General features: G+C 42.7%; 4 protein-coding genes across 5 annotated transcripts; 1 reads left to right on the forward strand and 3 right to left on the reverse strand.

Annotated features, from left to right (window-relative positions):
• Nucleotides 1-919: 919 nt before the first annotated feature.
• Nucleotides 920-3,605, reverse strand: LOC108252175. Its single transcript, XM_026822341.1, has 4 exons — nt 3,485-3,605; nt 2,714-3,189; nt 2,309-2,483; nt 920-1,335 (listed from the first exon to the last, which is right to left on the reverse strand). Exons 1-4 carry the CDS (start codon nt 3,560-3,562, stop codon nt 1,093-1,095), a joined length of 972 nt encoding a protein of 323 aa, XP_026678142.1. The 5' UTR covers nt 3,563-3,605; the 3' UTR covers nt 920-1,092.
• Nucleotides 3,606-7,172: 3,567 nt separating this feature from the next.
• On the reverse strand, nt 7,173-8,203 carry LOC103507497. Its single transcript, XM_017443356.2, has 2 exons — nt 8,084-8,203; nt 7,173-7,708 (listed from the first exon to the last, which is right to left on the reverse strand). Exons 1-2 carry the CDS (start codon nt 8,159-8,161, stop codon nt 7,229-7,231), a joined length of 558 nt encoding a protein of 185 aa, XP_017298845.1. The 5' UTR covers nt 8,162-8,203; the 3' UTR covers nt 7,173-7,228.
• A 1,646-nt stretch (nt 8,204-9,849) lies between these two features.
• On the reverse strand, nt 9,850-12,719 carry LOC103507492. 2 transcript variants are annotated; one of them, XM_026822342.1, is made up of 3 exons: nt 12,611-12,719; nt 11,157-11,388; nt 9,850-10,221 (listed from the first exon to the last, which is right to left on the reverse strand). In XM_026822342.1, the coding sequence occupies exons 1-3, from the start codon at nt 12,662-12,664 to the stop codon at nt 9,935-9,937; spliced, it is 573 nt and encodes a 190-aa protein (XP_026678143.1). In that variant the 5' UTR covers nt 12,665-12,719; the 3' UTR covers nt 9,850-9,934. The 2 variants fall into 2 exon arrangements, with proteins under 2 accessions (XP_026678143.1, XP_008470185.1); XM_008471963.3 differs by lacking the exon at nt 12,611-12,719 and adding an exon at nt 11,878-11,995.
• A 3,638-nt stretch (nt 12,720-16,357) lies between these two features.
• Nucleotides 16,358-18,479, forward strand: LOC103507499 (BTB/POZ domain-containing protein KCTD3). The gene is made up of 3 exons (XM_026822335.1): nt 16,358-16,479; nt 16,763-16,944; nt 17,572-18,479. The coding sequence occupies exons 1-3, from the start codon at nt 16,358-16,360 to the stop codon at nt 17,826-17,828; spliced, it is 561 nt and encodes a 186-aa protein (XP_026678136.1). The 3' UTR covers nt 17,829-18,479.
• Nucleotides 18,480-18,628: the final 149 nt, after the last annotated feature.

The following is an 18,628-nucleotide window of genomic DNA, read 5'->3' on the forward strand; positions in this document are numbered from 1 at the left end:
AAATAGAAATATCCTCGAAACCTTTCAGAGATTTTGAAAGGAATCGGACATTTTCATTTTCACAGCCGCCCTAGGCGGTTCGATTGCCATCTGGCAATTGTACGTCAACCAATCTCTGAGGTGACACCCTATCTTTGCATTTTTCCCAACTTTTTACATAGGAATCGACCATTTAGTTATAATTTACCCATTTGCAACTGCTCCATTCACCAGTTCCCAACATTGCGCGTGGTTAGCATCCGGATGGGTAACTATCTGGACAATCGCGTGATGCTGACTTTTCCCGACCCTACTCAGGTTGGGTGAGTTTAATGTCAGTAGACGGGTAGCTTGGAATTTTCCCTCAATGCCGTACCTGCTGCGGAATTTTTAGATAACTTCTGATAGAGAATAATAAACTTTTTCATACATCTGAGGAAGAGTGTGAAGAAATCAACGACAGATGCCGCACCTCCAAGAACGCTAGACCAAAATCTAGCAATATTAGAGCACAAAATATTACAGACAGCATGAAGGCCCCAGTAATGCAGTTGCTAAAATGGGTCCATACCACTTAATCAACGATGTTGTTTAACCACCATCATACACGACTGATTTTCAGTGTTTATCACCAATTCCACACTGTAGACAAAATTGTTGATCAACACCGGTGTGGACCCAGCTCTACATAGGACTCACAACCAAGGGGATTGTGGTTCAAATCCTACCAGCGACAGAGAAAATTTAGGTCAGAAGAAGATCATTTTGTTAGATTAAGTGGAAAACTAATTCTATTCAGGCAGAATGCTGATGAACCTTGTTCTGTCTTGTGAGAAATAAGAGATTCTCGTTTGGGTGAAATGATCCTTTAAAAATTTAATAAAACAAATTCAAAATAAAATGTCTACTATTGTTTTGACGAATCAAACCGCTTTTGTGGTATATCTGATGGAACTCCATTTTATTTAGGTTAAAATAACTCAGAGTAGAAGGGCCCTATTTCACAATTTTCTGATACTTATCCTTCATTTGAATCTTACTTGAACTAGAAATATCCTCGAAACCTTTCAGAGTTTCTGAAAGGAATCGGATATTTTCATTTTCACAGCCGCCCTAGGCGGTTCGATTGCCATCTGACAATTGTACATCAACCAATCTCTGAGGTGACACCCTATCTTTGAGTGCTTTCGATAGCCCCTCTATTTGGTTCCCTACTGAGGATAGCCCATCTTCCACCAAGTTGTATCCTCCACCCACCAACGTTTCTGTCAATTCCACGCCATTCTCTCCCAACTTGTATCCTGTGTTGATCGTCGTATCTTTCAAATTCTCTACGAGCTCGACTGTGCTTTCGAGGATTTTGGCAGTATCTGCCAGCGTGTCTGTCACCAACCATCCAACAGAACCTGCAGAGGCTATCGTGGAATTGTAGACGGCTTTGAAGGAGTCTGTGTTTGTGTCGTACACGTAATGAACGACGTCGGATGATGCGGGGATGATTGAAGACAAAGATGATACATCTGATGGAACTCCATTTTATTTAGGTTAAAATAAGGGCCCTATTTCACAATTTTCTGATACTTATCCTTCATTTGAATCTTACTTAAAATAGAAATATCCTCGAAACCTTTCAGAGTTTTTGAAAGGAATCGGATATTTTCATTTTCACAGCCGCCCTAGGCGGTTCGATTGCCATCTGGCAATTGTACGTCAACCAATCTCTGAGGTGACACCCTATCTTTGAGTGCTTTCGATAGCCCCTCCATTTGGTTCCCTACTGAGGATAGCCCATCTTCCACCAAGTTGTATCCTCCACCCACCAACGTTTCTGTCAATTCCACGCCATTCTCTCTTCCGTCCCGGACGGGACCAAGCTAACTAGGCTGGCAAAATTTACTTGTACTCATAAGTTGAAATTCATAAAGTTACGGAGTCCTCTATCATTATGTTATACCTTAATTATAAGAACGAGATCCATTCACAGTTCATAGTTCACACACTGATCGCTCTATCTCTAGAACCACATCACCTAGAAAGCTGAAATTTGGTAGGAATATTCCTTTTATGGTCTACTCAAATTCTCCACGAGCTCGAATGTGTTTTCGAGGATTTTGGCAGTATCTGCCAGCGTGTCTGTCACCAACCATCCAACAGAACCTGCAGAGGCTATCGTGGAGTTGTAGACGGCTTTGAAGGAGTCTGTGTTTGTGTCGTACACGTAATGAACGACGTTGGATGATGCGGGGATGATTGAAGACAAAGATGACGGGTAGAGTGAAGATCTGTGAACAGAGAGGAAGGAGGAGCCATCTTGGGAATGATTTTCGAGGATTTTGGCAGTATCTGCCAGCGTGTCTGTCACCAACCATCCAACAGAACCTGCAGAGGCTATCGTAGAGTTGTAGACGGCTTTGAAGGAGTCTGTGTTTGTGTCGTACACGTAATGAACGACGTCGGATGATGCGGGGATGATTGAAGACAAAGATGACGGGTAGAGTGAAGATCTGTGAACAGAGAGGAAGGAGGAGCCATCTTGGGAATGAGAGTCTCAGCATGATCTTTGTTTTGTTGTAGATAAATAGCGTTGTGTATTAAGAACAACTTCAAGTTAGGTGGTAGGGATCTCCTGAAGGTCGGTGGTTCGAGTCCAAGTGCAAGTCATACAATGTATCATTCGGACATTCGTGCGCAACACAATAATCCTTCGGAAGATTTCTCACCTAGCGTTACTTACATATTTGGAGTGACCCTGACTTGACTCATATTCAGCGCGTCAGGATGTTGGGACACATTCTTGAAGAAACCGGAAGCGCTGCTCAGTTGGTTCCCAACACCGTGCGTTCCAATTTTGGCCAAACTTAGAGCACCTCGCACCACGCCGTCAGCCATTCTCATCGTGTTCATCCCCACCCGGACGCCAGCACTCAACGTGTTGACACCCACATCCTTGGCTGTCTGCATGGTATTGGAGAGAATCTTGAGAGTGTTGCTGAGGAGACTGGTCGCATACCAGCTCAAGTTGTACACTGTGGATGTCGCAGCATTCTGCAACGAATCGATTGTGCTTATGCCATTACCTGCCAACTTGTGCATGATGCTGTTGTGTTGCTCGATCACGGATTTGACCTCATCAGGACGCACCATGTGTTTGGGGCCTTCCGGTGGGGGGACGGATTTGGCATTGGGGTTCTCGGTTTGCGACACGACTGCCTGGAAGAAAGAAATGTTGGACGTGTGATCATGTGATCCATGGTAGAACTCTGAGAAAACCTTGTTGGTGTAATGGGCAAGACACTTGGCCTGATAAATAACTAGGAGAGCTTGAATTCAATCCTGGCCGAGACTTAGAATTTTATCCAAGTTGGATAAAATTACCATGTTGAGAAATTGACATTTTTTATTTCTTTGAATCTCTGGAGTACATTATTGACAAAACTTAAGATGAAATCTGGTAAACTATAATTTTACAATACCTTTTACCTTATTATTTCCAAGATTTATTTACCTGTCCTGTTAGTATCAAATAATAGAAAACACAGAAATACAGACGGTGGGATGATAGAATGGAGAAATGGGACTTCATTTTGATCTGCCGTCTAAATCTCGTCTGATTGTGAAATGTTATGTGTACCATGAATATTGTAGTTATGTAATCTTTGAGCAAATAGGAATCATAGTGTTCCATTTGTGTGTGTTGACTTTGGTTTTGTTATGGTTAATTATAATTATAGAAGATTAGGACAAATATTTGATCACTTTGAAGCAGTACAGAACAAATATTTGATCAAATTGATTTAATTGATGATGTGCAGAAAAAATATTTGATCAAACCAATCTACGTAATCTACCTCCTTTTGCAATTTTTTCACTCCAAGTTGAGATTTGGGTAAATCACATCACAAGTATGTGCTTTGGAAATCCATATCTGATCTAGTCTGTTTCTCTTTGTTTCCCTCTTATTACTTTAAGCTTTAAGCTCAGGTCTACAGGTTCTTGTTGAAATGTTTGTTGACCTCTGAACACGCTTGGAGACTTGGGCCGTGATCAGGTGTACCTGATAGTGAGTGACTGAACTTATTTCAGCAGTCTCCTAATATCATGTGACTGTACCTGAATAGGCCTTCATTGATTGTAGGTATCCGGAGGCAACCCTTTTCAACTGCTTATGTAATTTAGTCACATGAGTTTTTATGCCACCTTATCTATTTCGCTGGATTTTTAACCAACTCTTAACACAGTCCTAGGCTACACTCTGAAATCGCCAACAGCACGTGAGATCACCCCTGTGACCCCTCAGATATTAATTAGAGCACAACTTTCACGTGAGATCACCCCTGTGACCCCTCAGATATTAATTAGAGCACAACTTTCACGTGACGTTACCCATCAGCTATAACCACACACAACGTTTCCTCCTTGATCAAATTTATTTCATGTTGGTCATATTTTCGCTTTTGCCTCTAATACACTTGCTGAGAAGACTGGTTGGCGAGTGGGCCCAAATTGAGGGGTTGGTTCCATCGAATCATTGTTCAAAGATTTTCTGAAATGTACTATGAAATCAATTGAAAGAGAGTTTTGTACACAAAAGCGGTTTGATTCGTCAAAACAATAGTAGACATTTTATTTTGAATTTGTTCCATCGAATTGTTCAAAGATTTTCTGAAATGTATCTACTATGAAATCAATTGAAAGAGAGTTTTGTACACAAAAGCGGTTTGATTCGTCAAAACAATAGTAGACATTTTATTTTGAATTTGTTTTATTAAATTTTTAAAGGATCATTTCACCCAAACGAGAATCTCTTATTTCTCACAAGACAGAACAAGGTTCATCAGCATTCTGCCTGAATAGAATTAGTTTTCCACTTAATCTAACAAAATGATCTTCTTCTGACCTAAATTTTCTCTGTCGCTGGTAGGATTTGAACCACAATCCCCTTGGTTGTGAGTCTCATCGAATCATTGTTCAAAGATTTTCTGAAATGTACTATGAAATCAATTGAAAGAGAGTTTTGTACACAAAAGGGGTTTGATTCGTCAAAACAATAGTAGACATTTTATTTTGAATTTGTTTTGTTAAATTTTTAAAGGATCATTTCACCCAAACGAGAATCTCTTATTTCTCACAAGACAGAACAAGTGTTCATCAGCATTCTGCCTGAATAGAATTAGTTTTCACTTAATCTAACAAAATGATCTTCTTCTGACCTAAATTTTCTCTGTCGCTGGTAGGATTTGAACCACAATCCCCTTGGTTGTGAGTCCTATGTAGAGCTGGGTCCACACCGGTGTTGATCAACAATTTTGTCTACAGTGTGGAATTGGTGATAAACACTGAAAATCAGTCGTGTATGATGGTGGTTAAACAACATCGTTGATTAAGTGGTATGGACCCATTTTAGCAACTGCATTACTGGGGCCTTCATGCTGTCTGTAATATTTTGTGCTCTAACAATCTCATGCTCATTTAATTTTGTCAATATTTCCAGGGTTTTTACTCCTGTTTGTGTTTTTCTTTTGTCATTGCCCTTAAGCTGTGTCCAAACATAGTCGATGGCCGTCGACCGACGTCGACTGAAACTCTAAACTGCCTCGACAACATACATAGATTCACCTCGTCGATTATGTGTGGACATAGCTTTACAGGCGATAGCACTTTCAATAGAACAGTTGCGCTGAGGAGTATGCAGGACTGTAGTTTACCTTCCTTAATTGGTTAGCACCTGTATAAATATACGTTGTGTTGTATTTCTGTTCAGTTTATTGTCATAGTATTAGATACATAAACAATCTCATGCTCATTTAATTTTGTCAATATTTCCAGGGTTTTTACTCCTGTTTGTGTTTTTCTTTTGTCATTGCCCTCAAGCTGTGTCCAAACATAGTCGATGGCCGTCGACCGATGTCGACTGTAACCCTAAACTGCCTCGACAACATACATAGATTCACCTCGTCGATTGATTACACAGCTTTACAGGCGATAGCACTTTCAATAGAACAGTTGCGCTGACTCAGGTGAGGTTTCAAAGTCAGAGAGCAGAAAAAATGAGGAACTAGGGAATTTTTCTTTTTCCTCTAAGACTTCTAGACCCCGAGATAAATCGATTTAAAAAATACCGGTAAATCGTAAACTTTGACGTCACGGCATACGTTCCCGTATACGATGACGTCACATCAAATGTCCCGAGCAAAGCTCCCGAGCAGGCAACACATTAATGCCTTGTAAGCGTTAGGTCACGCTTCAATTCCCGCCCGGGGGCGAATTTTATTCTAAACACACAAGGTTCGTTCTCGGAACGGCTGGCTTCCTCCTATCCTGTCTTTCTTCTCTCTTCGCTTTCGGGACGGGTAGACCTTAGCAGTTACAGTTCACTCTATCAAACCTCTTAAAAAAAAAGAGAACTTTGGATTAAAAGTTTCAATATTAATTTGTGGCCAAGTTTACGGGACATCGTGTCGTACAACTTAACTTCATTTGATATATTATTATGTGAAGGCGGTCTCTTCCCGATCTCTTGTGTGCCACGTACATTTTAGTTTAAGACTATTGCACTAATTTGATATCATAAGACCGGTCCCAAGTTCGTGACTTACCAAACGCGGCCGTGTTGGTCCCAATCGTGAACAAGGTAAACGAATCTACAACGAACTGAAATATGTGTGATACGAGCCCTAGAGTTTTAGTTCCCTCTATCCACCTTTTTAAAAAAATAGGCTGGGGGACTTTGAACAGAGAGGATACCAGACTGAAATTTCCCTTTTTAACGAATTAGCAAAGCAGGTTGAGTGCGAAGGGCATCCACTCTTAAAATTTTTGTAGCCAAAACCAAATGTCAGTCCAAAACAGTCACCTAGCTAGAGGGCTGATTGACAATGAGTTTGGTACTTCCTCACTCGGATCTTTCGGTAATGCGGCAATCGATGCGGCGAATAATCTTGGGAATCTTGCTTCCAATGCGGTTGGACAGCTCATCAATACACTCGGTATGGCTTCGGAGCTACTTGGATTTCTAAGCGGAGGCCTCGTGACAACCACTAGTCAGATTGCCAGTCAGATAGGACAAGGCGTGGGTGGCGCGTTGAATAGCACTGGCAAAATTGTGAGCAGTAACTTCAAAGAGTAAGTTAGGTGGTAGGGATCTCCTGAAGGTCGGTGGTTCGAGTCCAAGTGCAAGTCATACAATGTATCATTCGGACATTCGTGCGCAACACAATAATCCTTCGGAAGATTTCTCACCTAGCGTTACTTACATATTTGGAGTGACCCTGACTTGACTCATATTCAGCGCGTCAGGATGTTGGGACACATTCTTGAAGAAACCGGAAGCGCTGCTCAGTTGGTTCCCAACACCGTGCGTTCCAATTTTGGCCAAACTTAGAGCACCTCGCACCACGCCGTCAGCCATTCTCATCGTGTTCATCCCCACCCGGACGCCAGCACTCAACGTGTTGACACCCACATCCTTGGCTGTCTGCATGGTATTGGAGAGAATCTTGAGAGTGTTGCTGAGGAGACTGGTCGCATACCAGCTCAAGTTGTACACTGTGGATGTCGCAGCATTCTGCAACGAATCGATTGTGCTTATGCCATTACCTGCCAACTTGTGCATGATGCTGTTGTGTTGCTCGATCACGGATTTGACCTCATCAGGACGCACCATGTGTTTGGGGCCTTCCGGTGGGGGGACGGATTTGGCATTGGGGTTCTCGGTTTGCGACACGACTGCCTGGAAGAAAGAAATGTTGGACGTGTGATCATGTGATCCATGGTAGAACTCTGAGAAAACCTTGTTGGTGTAATGGGCAAGACGAAGAAAGAAATGTTGGACGTGTGATCATGTGATCCATGGTAGAACTCTGAGAAAACCTTGTTGGTGTAATGGGCAAGACACTTGGCCTGATAAATAACTAGGAGAGCTTGAATTCAATCCTGGCCGAGACTTAGAATTTTATCCAAGTTGGATAAAATTACCATGTTGAGAAATTGACATTTTTTATTTCTTTGAATCTCTGGAGTACATTATTGACAAAACTTAAGATGAAATCTGGTAAACTATAATTTTACAATACCTTTTACCTTATTATTTCCAAGATTTATTTACCTGTCCTGTTAGTATCAAATAATAGAAAACACAGAAATACAGACGGTGGGATGATAGAATGGAGAAATGGGACTTCATTTTGATCTGCCGTCTAAATCTCGTCTGATTGTGAAATGTTATGTGTACCATGAATATTGTAGTTATGTAATCTTTGAGCAAATAGTAATCATAGTGTTCCATTTGTGTGTGTTGACTTTGGTTTTGTTATGGTTAATTAAAATTATAGAAGATTAGGACAAATATTTGATCACTTTGAAGCAGTACAGAACAAATATTTGATCAAATTGATTTACCTAATTGATGATGTGCAGAAAAAATATTTGATCAAACCAATCTACGTAATCTACCTCCTTTTGCAATTTTTTCACTCCGAGTTGAGATTTGGGTAAACCACATCACAAGTATGTGCTTTGGAAATCCATATCTGATCTAGTCTGTTTCTCTTTGTTTCCCTCTTATTACTTTAAGCTCAGGTCTACAGGTTCTTGTTGAAATGTTTGTTTCCCTCTTATTACTTTAAGCTCAGGTCTACAGGTTCTTGTTGAGATGTTTGTTTCCCTCTTATTACTTTAAGCTCAGGTCTACAGGTTCTTGTTGAAATGTTTGTTGACCTCTGAACACGCTTGGAGACTTGGGCCCTGATCAGGTATACCTGATAGTGAGTGGCTGAACTTATTTGAGCAGTCTCCTATCATGTGACTGTACCTGGATAGTCCTAGGCCTTCATTGATTGTAGGTATCCGGGAGGCAACCCTTTTCAACTGCTTATGTAATTTAGTCACATGAGTTTATGCCACCTTATCTATTTCGCTGGATTTTTAACCAACTCTTAACACAGTCCTAGGCTACTCTCTGAAATCGCCAACAGCACGTGAGATCACCCCTGTGACCGACCCCTCATATTAATTAAGCACAACTTTCTTTGATCTTTCACGTGACGTTACCCATCAGTTATAACCACACACAAAGTTTCCTCCTTGATCAAATTTATTTCATGTTGGTCATATTTTCGCTTTTGCATCTAATACACTTGCTGAGAAGACTGGTTGGCGATTGAAGTTAGGTGGTAGGGATCTCCTGAAGGTCGGTGGTTCGAGTCCAAGTGCAAGTCATACAATGTATCATTCGGACACCGACATTTGTGACAAGCATTCGTGCGCAACACAATAATCCTTCGGAAGATTTCTCACCTAGCGTTACTTACATATTTGGAGTGACCCTGACTTGACTCATATTCGTCCAGATCGGATCGAATAGCAGTGTGTGTGCCGTTCAAGAGACGTTGGGATGACTGTTGAACGGCCTGATTAGCGTTGATGAGGCCGTCTAGGAGGTTGCTTTCGGATGCCATGAGAGCTTCCAGGGACGCCTTGTTGAGTTTGACAATCTCGTTGAGTAGATTGGTGCCTGGAAAAGGAAATGTTTGTGATGTCAACTTTTGATGTCTTCTAGTTACGCTCTGTTGTGATTTGATTTCTTTTAGCTACGCTCTATGTCAACTTTTGTTTGTTGGTTGGTCAACGTTCGATGTGTGCGAATAATTTTCATTTTATTTTCTGAGTTTGTTGGTTGGTCAACGTTCGATTTGTGCGAAAAATTTTCATTTTATTTTCTGCTCCACTGACGAAAGATAAAATTCTTAAACTGGATTTAGATGACGTGAATCGAACTCGTTTCATGTAAACTGCCAGCCTAGTTAGCTTAGTTGGTAGTGCGTCTGCCTTGTAAGCGCTAGGCCGCGGGTTCGATTCCCGCCCGGGGCGGATCGCGCTCTAATATTGCTAGATTTTGGTCTAGCGTTCATGGAGGTGTGGCATCTGTCGTTGATTTCTCCATACTCTTCTCACGTTTTCACCCAAAACTGGTTTGAATGTTAATAGCGCTGGATCCTCCTGCTCCTCCGCTGACGGCATTCTTAGCCCCCGTAGCAAACATATCCGTCACCAAATCCCAGTTCTTTATATTTCTATCCAGATCGGATCGAATAGCAGTGTGTGTGCCGTTCAAGAGACGTTGGGATGACTGCTGAACGGCCTGATTAGCGTTGATGAGGCCGTCTAGGAGGTTGCTTTCGGATGCCATGAGGGCTTCCAGGGACGCCTTGTTGAGTTTGACAATCTCGTTGAGTAGATTGGTGCCTGGAAAAGGAAATGTTTGTGATGTCAACTTTTGATGTCTTCTAGTTACGCTCTGTTGTGATTTGATTTCTTTTAGCTACGCTCTATGTCAACTTTTGTTTGTTGGTTGGTCAACGTTCGATGTGTGCGAATAATTTTCATTTTATTTTCTGCTCCACTGACGAAAGATAAAATTCTTAAACTGGATTTAGATGACGTGAATCGAACTTGTTTCATGTAAACTGTATCTGTTTTCTCGGAGCTATGTGGTTAAACAGGCTTCAAATAGACTACGTTAGGAGTGAGTTTATTTTAACATTGCCTATCCCAGCCTAGTTAGCTTGGAGGGTAGCGTGTCTGCCTTGCAAGCGTTAGATCACGCTTCAATTCCCGCCCGGGGGCGAATTTTATTCTAAACACACAAGGTTCGTTCTCTGAACGGCTGGCTTCCTCCTATCTTGTCTTTCTTCTCTCTTCGCTTTCGGGACGGGTAGACCTTAGCAGTTACAGTTCCCTCTATCAAACCTCTTTTTAAAAAAGAGAACTTTGGATTAAAAGTTTCAATATTTGTGGCCAAGTTTACGGGACATCCCGTCGTACAACTCAACTTCATTTGATATATTATTATGTTAAGGCGGTCTCTTCCTGATCTCTTGTGTGCCGCGTCCATTTTAGTTTAGGACTATTGCACTAATTTGATATCACTTTCGGGACGGGTAGACCTTAGCAGTTACAGTTCCCTCCATCAAACCTCTTTAAAAAAAAGAGAACTTTGGATTAAAAGTTTCAATATTTGTAGCCAAGTTTACGGGACATCGTGTCGTACAACTTAACTTCATTATATATTATTATGTTAAGGCGGTCTCTTCCTGATCTCTTGTGTGCCGCGTCCATTTTAGTTTAGGACTATTGCACTAATTTGATATCATAAGACCGGTCCCAAGTTCGTGACTTACCAAACGCGGCCGTGTTGGTCCCAATCGTGAACAAGGTCCCGGCTGCATTCATAGCATTCTTCTCGTTTACATCTTTGAATTGTCTGTACAGACCATCCAGACCAACATATTGGGCTATTTGAGCAGGGGGTGGGGGGGTAGTGAAGGGGACGATGGGTGGTGAGGTGGTTGGGGCGCGCGTAGTGGGGGGAGATTGGGTGGGCGAAGAACCCCAAAATGCACTGACCAAGGTCTGAAACACACGATGGAAAGAGTTCGAATGGACATTTTGAGTTTTCGAAAATACCTTTTTTAGATAGCAAGGGCCGCTTTTAGACGAATTTAGTCTTCAAATATTAGAATTTTTTTTCAACGCTACTGTCAAGTTTTTTTGAGATTTGATGGAGGGGACTGTAACTGCTAAGGGGTCTTATCGTCCCGAAATCGAAGAGAGAAGGTACACAGTTAGCCAGGACAGGAGAAAGCCAGCCGTTCCGAGAACGAACCTTATCTGTTTAGGATAAAATCCGCCTCGGACGGGACCAAGCTAACTAGGCTGGCAAAATTTACCTATACATACTCATAAATTAAAATTCAAAAAGTTACGGAGTCCTCTATCATTATGTTATACCCATAACTCACACAAGTATGACAGGGTGTCTACCAGACTGGAAAACCGGGAAAAGTCAGGGAATTTTATGTTTCCATTTTTGGTAGACACCCTGTATGAATGTCAACTTACCTGAAAGCAGAAAATTTGAACGAGCACCGTAACATAATGGATAGGCAGGATCATCCTCACTGCTTTGGGTAATACGTTATTTTCACATGAAGCTCAGAGATCCAACTGAATCCGAGTACCTCATCTAATCCTAAACATACAAACATTGCACTCGCAAATTTAATATTGGTATGTTATGGACCAGTGCTCAGTGCTTCTTAAACTGTGTGCCGCAGCCTTCTAGTGTGCCGCAGCCTTCTAGTGTGCCGCAGCCATGATTGAAGACATAGGTGTGCCAATGGACATTTTGAGTTTTTGAGAATACCTTTTTTAGATAGCAAGGGCCGCTTTTAGACGAATTTAGTCTTCAAATTTTAGAGTTTTTTTTTCAACTCTACTGTCAAGTTTTTTTGAGATTTGATGGAGGGGACTGTAACTGCTAAGGGGTCTTATCGTCCCGAAATCGAAGAGAGAAGGTACACAGTTAGCCAGGACAGGAGAAAGCCAGCTGTTCCGAGAACGAACCTTATCTGTTTAGGATAAATTCCGCCCCGGACGGGACCAAGCTAACTAGGCTGGCAAAATTTACTTATACTCATAAATTGAAATTCAAAAAGTTACGGAGTCCTCTATCATTATGTTATACCCATAACTCACACTATGACAGGGTGTCTACCAGACTGGAAAACCGGGAAAAGTCAGGGAATTTTATTTTTCCATTTTTGGTAGACACCCTGTATGAATGTCAACTTACCTGAAAGCAGAATATTTGAACGAGCACCGTAACATAATGGATAGGCAGGATCATCTTCACTGCTTTGGGTACTACGTTATTTTCACATGAAGCTCAGAGATCCAACTGAATCCGAGTACTTCATCTAATCCTAAACATACAAACATTGCACTCGCAAATTTAATATTGGTATGTTATGGACCAGTGCTTCTCAAACTGTGTGCCGCAGCCTTCTAGTGTGCCGCAAGGTTGCCGGTCGCCTTAGGTGTGCCGCGAGTTTTTTTATAAAGTTGAGATGATTTTAAGGTGTGTTCACACATAGTCGACCGGCCGCACGTCAATTCACATTGATCGGTGGTCGATTCACATCAAACGATGATCGATCGACTATGTGTAGACACACTTTTAGAGGAAGTTGAGAGGAACTGATGGGACAAAGAAAGACCGCTTTCGCATTACTTCAAGGCACATTCTTTTATGTCCATGCTTAATGTCTATCCAAGAAGGGAAAAGTTTGGTTAGAAAATTTCCGCCCTGGCCGGAATTCGAACCCAGCACCTCCAGGTTGAGAGTCAGTGCTCTTGACCACTCGGCCACAGAGGTAGTGTTTTAGCTTAGGGCACGCCACTGGGTTGTATATCTGACAACTGCGCAAACAGTGGAGGTCTAATTGGATCATCCCTGCATTTAAAGTTGAGAGAAGCCGATGGGACAAAGAAAGACCGCTTTCGCATTACTTCAAGGCACATTCTTTTATGTCCATGCTTAATGTCTATCTAAGAAGGGAAAAGTTTGGTTAGAAAATTTCCGCCCTGGCCGGGATTTGAACCCAGCACCTCCAGGTTGAGAGTCAGTGCTCTTGACCACTCAACCACAGAAGTAGTGTTTTAGCTTAGGGCACGCCACTGGGTTGTATATCTGACAACTGCGCAAACAGTGGAGGTCTAATTGGATCATCCCTGCATTTGTGTAGATGACAATCTTCATTCTATGATTTATCCATGACAAATAATTGTGTGCGTTAAATACGTACCTAATTAGTGACTTTCAAATTGTAAAATAAAAATGCAAATAAATATTATTAATTAATTATTGACTTACTGTATTAAGAAAATGGCCCCTAATGGCCGCTAATTACACCGGTATGTTCAATGTTCATACATGGATGGAAGAATTGACACTTTTGGTGTATCGGGTCGGGTGACTTATTGTTCAATCTAATCACGTCACACGGTGGAATAGGAAAACTGTCTCATTGCTACCAAAAAGAACTCCATTAACTCCACTTTTTCCCCGATTTTGGGTGTTTTCGCGCAAGTTATGGAAAAGTCGAGCGAAAGTTATGTTGTGAAAATCAAATTGGATGACGATCATCATTCTACGATTTATCCATGACAAATAATTGTGTGCGTTAAATACGTACCTAATTAGTGACTTTCAAATTGTAAAACAAAAATGCAAATAAATATTATTAATTAATTATTGACTTACTGTATTAAGAAAATGGCCCCTAATGGCCGCTAATTACACCGGTATGTTCATACATGGATGGAAGAATTGACACTTTTGGTGTATCGGGTCGGGTGACTTATTGTTCAATCTAATCACGTCACACGGTAGAATAGGAAAACTGTCTCATTGCTACCAAAAAGTACTTACTCCATTAACTCCACTTTTTCCCCGATTTTGGGTGTTTTCGCGCAAGTTATGGAAAAGTCGAGCGAAAGTTATGTTGTGAAAATCAAAGTGTTTATATTAACCCTCGTGTGTGTTGTGTTGCAGGTCTGTGTGGAAATTGGATAGAGATTGCATACGGTACGTCATCCGGTACAGTAAGGGTTATAGTGCAACATCCAGAGACGGTGGGTCATGGGCCTCAACTATTCCAAACGTTTACCGTACACCAGAGTCCCGTCACCAAAGTAAGTCCTTACCAGCCTAGTTAGCTTGGAAGGTAGCGCCTCTGCCTTGTAAGCACTGGGTCGCAGTTTCGATTTCCGCCCGGAGCGGATTTAAACCTGAACGGATGTGGTTTTCTCGGAACGGCTGGCTTTCTCCTATCCTGTCTGCCTTCTCTCTTCGATCTCGGAACGATAACGCCTCTGCCTTGTAAGCACTGGGTCGCAGTTTCGATTTCCGCCCGGAGCGGATTTAAACCTGAACGGATGTGTTTTTCTCGGAACGGCTGGCTTTCTCCTATCCTGTCTGTCTTCTCTCTTCGATCTCGGAACGATAAAACCTTAGCAGTTACAGTTCCCTCCTAAACCTTTTCTTTTTTCTTTACTTTCTATTCCTAAAGTACAAGCGAAGCTATACTAGTAATAAGGAAGTATTGCAAACGGTCCAAATTTTCAAAGTCGGGAATGGGTGGAAATATCGGTTTTCTTTTTCTTTAACTAAACCTTTATTGCCAGCCTAGTTAGCTTGGTTGGTGGCGCGTCTGCCTTGTAAGCGCTAGGCCGCGGGTTCGATTCCCGCTCGGGGCGGATTTTATCCTGAACCCGGGGCCGTAGATTCGTAGAAGGCCGTCTGCCTTGTAGCACTAAATGGCGGGTCTGATTTCCACCCGGGGCCGTAGATTCGTAGAAGGCCGTCTGCCTTGTAGCACTAAATGGCGGGTCTGATTTCCACCCGGGGCCGTAGATTCGTAGAAGGCCGTCTGCCTTGTAGCACTAAATGGCGGGTCTGATTTCCACCCGGGGCCGTAGATTCGTAGAAGGCCGTCTGCCTTGTAGCACTAAATGGCGGGTCTGATTTCCACCCGGGGCCGTAGATTCGTAGAAGGCCGTCTGCCTTGTAGCACTAAATGGCGGGTCTGATTTCCACCCGGGGCCGTAGATTCGTAGAAGGCCGTCTGCCTTGTAGCACTAAATGGCGGGTCTGATTTCCACCCGGGGCCGTAGATTCGTAGAAGGCCGTCTGCCTTGTAGCACTAAATGGCGGGTCTGATTTCCACCCGGGGCCGTAGATTCGTAGAAGGCCGTCTGCCTTGTAGCACTAAATGGCGGGTCTGATTTCCACCCGGGGCCGTAGATTCGTAGAAGGCCGTCTGCCTTGTAGGACTAAATCGCGGGTCTGATTTCCGCCCGGGGCCGTAGATTCGTAGAAGGCCGTCTGCCTTGTAGCACTAAATGGCGGGTCTGATTTCCACCCGAGGCCGTAGATTCGTAGAAGGCCGTCTGCCTTGTAGCACTAAATGGCGGGTCTGATTTCCACCCGGGGCCGTAGATTCGTAGAAGGCCGTCTGCCTTGTAGGACTAAATCGCGGGTCTGATTTCCGCCCGGGGCCGTAGATTCGTAGAAGGTTGACCCATCCTTTGGGGATAATCCCGCCCGGGGGCGGATTTTATTCTGAACGGATAAGGTTCGTTCTCGGAACGACTGGCTTTCTCCTACCCTGTCTTCCTTCTCTCTTCGATTTCTGGACGATAAGACCTTACCAGTTCCGAGAACGAACCTCGTCTGACACCCACGATCTGGCGCTTACTAGGCAGACGGGCTGTATGTAAATTCTCCCGATTTTTTCAAGGGTCCTCATTTCCGGATGTAAATTCCCCCGAAAATGAAATCGACTACCTGAGTCTCAAATGGTAAACTCCCCCGCTCTTCGATTTCTGGACGATAAGACCTTACCAGTTCCGAGAACGAACCTCGTCTGACACCCACGACCTGGCGGTTACTAGACAGACGGACTACCCTACAACCTAACTAGGCTAGCATTTTCTTTTCTATTCCAATGTTTATTTTAAGTTTATCATATTTTATATCATGATATATTTCATTTTGGTTTCAGGTCCATTTGGTGAGCAAGATGATGAACAAGTATTTATTCAGAAAGTTGTACCCGAAACTCCAGAGATATTTGTCAGACTGGCTTCCAATGGAAAAAGGTAAATTCTTCGACTAAAACAAAGAAGCTCTTGACTTCACCATAAATAACCCGTGATTGAATTAGATAGATATTGAATTTCTCATTGTCCACCTTGGAACTCGGTTTATTCTTTTATAAATTATTAGGTAATTAGACTTACTTTATCATGGATACTCATTGTTATGTTGAAAGCCCAGAAGAGTTTAGTAGAATAGCCGCGGTATGTGTAATGAAAATGTATTGCAATGAACTATCAAGAATATATAAAATCTTTTACTAAAATCTTAACTTGATGTCCTTAGGGTTTGCGTGATCCGCGCGGTGGATGGCCTCACCATTTCCTCGTTCTGTGTGCACGAGTGTGAGGGTTCGAGTCGTATGGGCTCCAGACCAAGGAGGTTCATATTCACCGGCCACAGTAATGGAGCCCTTCAGATGTGGGACCTCACTACGGCCCTGGACCTTGCTAACAAAGGAGAACCAGGTATGCTAGTGCTATTAGGTTCGTTTCACACCTACACTGAGATTCAGTTTGCTTCGTTTTCGGTTCATTTCTGTCCAAGTTAAAATTATTGTTTCACACCTATCAGAAAGGACCGAAAATGAATCTACAACGAACTGAAATATGTGTGATACGAGCCCTAGAGTTTTAGTTCCCTCTATTCACCTTTTTAAAAAAATAGGCTGGTGGACTTTGAACAGAGAGGATACCAGACCGAAATTTCCCTTTTTAACGAAATAGGAAAGCAGGTTGAGTGCAAAGGGCATCCACTCTTGAAATTTTTGTAGCCAAAACCAAATGTCAGTCCAAAACAGTCACCTAGCTAGAGGGCTGATTGAGAGGCTGACGAAAAACGCCAACCCCGTCTAAAAAGAGGAAGAAGTTAAAAAAAAAAAAAAAAAAAAAAAAAAAATTTTCCCCCTCCCCCCCCCCCCCCAAAAAAGGCATCCACTCTTGAAATTTTTGTAGCCAAAACCAAATGTCAGTCCAAAACAGTCACCTAGCTAGAGGGCTGATTGAGAGGCTGACGAAAAACGCCAACCCCGTCTAAAAAGGCGAGGAAGAAGTTAAAAATATATATATATATATATTTTTTCCCTCTGTCCCCAGCCTCTCAGAACAGTGGCGGTCCCACACCCGAGGAGCTACTCAAACTACTTGACCAATGTGATCTGAGTAACTCTCACTGCTCTACCCCGTGCCTTTCTCCTTATCCGACACTGGTCGGCACTACTGCCCGTATTAAACCATCCAACATGGCGTTACTCAACCAGTCGGGAGCCAATCAGCTGATAGATTCCAACCCCCCTGTAGTACCTAATGCCGCCACTGGCATGTCGAGCGCTAGTGGTAGCTCGTCATCTTGAGTGTTCACGTTTGAGTGATCGTCAGTAGACCTTGGACGTTGAGTGGGAGCTGGCTTGTGAGGTAAAAGTACCTCGTAAGGTGCCTTACAAAATTTCGTCATACGTCTTAAGGTGACCTTGGACCTTGAGTGGGAGCTGGCTTGTGAGGTAAAAGTACCTCGTAAGGTGCCTTACAAAATTTCGTCATACGTCTTAAGGTGACCTTGGACGTTGAGTGGGAGCTGGCTTGTGAGGTAAAAGTACCTCGTAAGGTGCCTTACGAAATTTCGTCATACGTCTTAAGGTGACCTTGGACCTTGAGTGGGAGCTGGCTTGTGAGGTAAAAGTACCTCGTAAGGTGCCTTACAAAATTTCGTCATACGTCTTAAGGTATCTTTGGAGCTAACTAAATAGCTAATAGAATAGAATATAAGGTACAAAGTATATTCTATTCTCTATTCTGCTGGGAGTGCTGGGATAGGACTGGAAAGTCCCTTTACCCCCGCAGTCTATGAGTATATTCGATTTGTGTTTTGAGGCAATTTTGTCGTTCCCATTAATATCAATCAATCAAATCTCAAATTCTTTGTGGTAAAGCAGAGCTTTTTCACAACTTTTGTGGATATCACAACATTACCATGTGCCTCCTTTGCAATCAATTTCCGTACCACAATAATCTCTTTACACTGGTAATGCCGCCACTGCTCGCTACTCGATCAAAGTAGCTACTCAATTGTCCTCACGAGGCTGAGTGCACCCCGAACTCCTAGCACAGAGCCGAAAAAACTTCGACCTCGCCGGGAATCGAACCCGGGACCTCC

This window comes from Diaphorina citri, unplaced genomic scaffold (assembly GCF_000475195.1).
Source record: "Diaphorina citri unplaced genomic scaffold, Diaci psyllid genome assembly version 1.1 scaffold318, whole genome shotgun sequence".
In the NCBI taxonomy this organism is placed as follows: Eukaryota; Metazoa; Arthropoda; class Insecta; order Hemiptera; family Psyllidae; genus Diaphorina; species Diaphorina citri.

Coding starts and splice junctions, on each gene's coding strand:
- LOC108252175 (XM_026822341.1), bottom strand. CDS start 3,562: ATGAAGTCCCATTTCTCCATTCTATCATCCCACCGTCTGTATTTCTGT. Junction 3,190..3,484: donor ATTTGATACTAACAGGACAG/GTAAATAAATCT, acceptor TCTTTCTTCCAG/GCAGTCGTGTCGCAAACCGA. Junction 2,484..2,713: donor GTCAGGGTCACTCCAAATAT/GTAAGTAACGCT, acceptor CTCTGTTCACAG/ATCTTCACTCTACCCGTCAT.
- LOC103507497 (XM_017443356.2), bottom strand. CDS start 8,161: ATGAAGTCCCATTTCTCCATTCTATCATCCCACCGTCTGTATTTCTGT. Junction 7,709..8,083: donor ATTTGATACTAACAGGACAG/GTAAATAAATCT, acceptor TCTTTCTTCCAG/GCAGTCGTGTCGCAAACCGA.
- LOC103507492 (XM_026822342.1), bottom strand. CDS start 12,664: ATGATCCTGCCTATCCATTATGTTACGGTGCTCGTTCAAATATTCTGC. Junction 11,389..12,610: donor TTCAAATATTCTGCTTTCAG/GTAAGTTGACAT, acceptor CGTGTGTTTCAG/ACCTTGGTCAGTGCATTTTG. Junction 10,222..11,156: donor GACCAACACGGCCGCGTTTG/GTAAGTCACGAA, acceptor TTCCTTTTCCAG/GCACCAATCTACTCAACGAG.
- LOC103507499 (XM_026822335.1), top strand. CDS start 16,358: ATGATATATTTCATTTTGGTTTCAGGTCCATTTGGTGAGCAAGATGAT. Junction 16,480..16,762: donor CTGGCTTCCAATGGAAAAAG/GTAAATTCTTCG, acceptor TGATGTCCTTAG/GGTTTGCGTGATCCGCGCGG. Junction 16,945..17,571: donor TGCTAACAAAGGAGAACCAG/GTATGCTAGTGC, acceptor CTCTGTCCCCAG/CCTCTCAGAACAGTGGCGGT.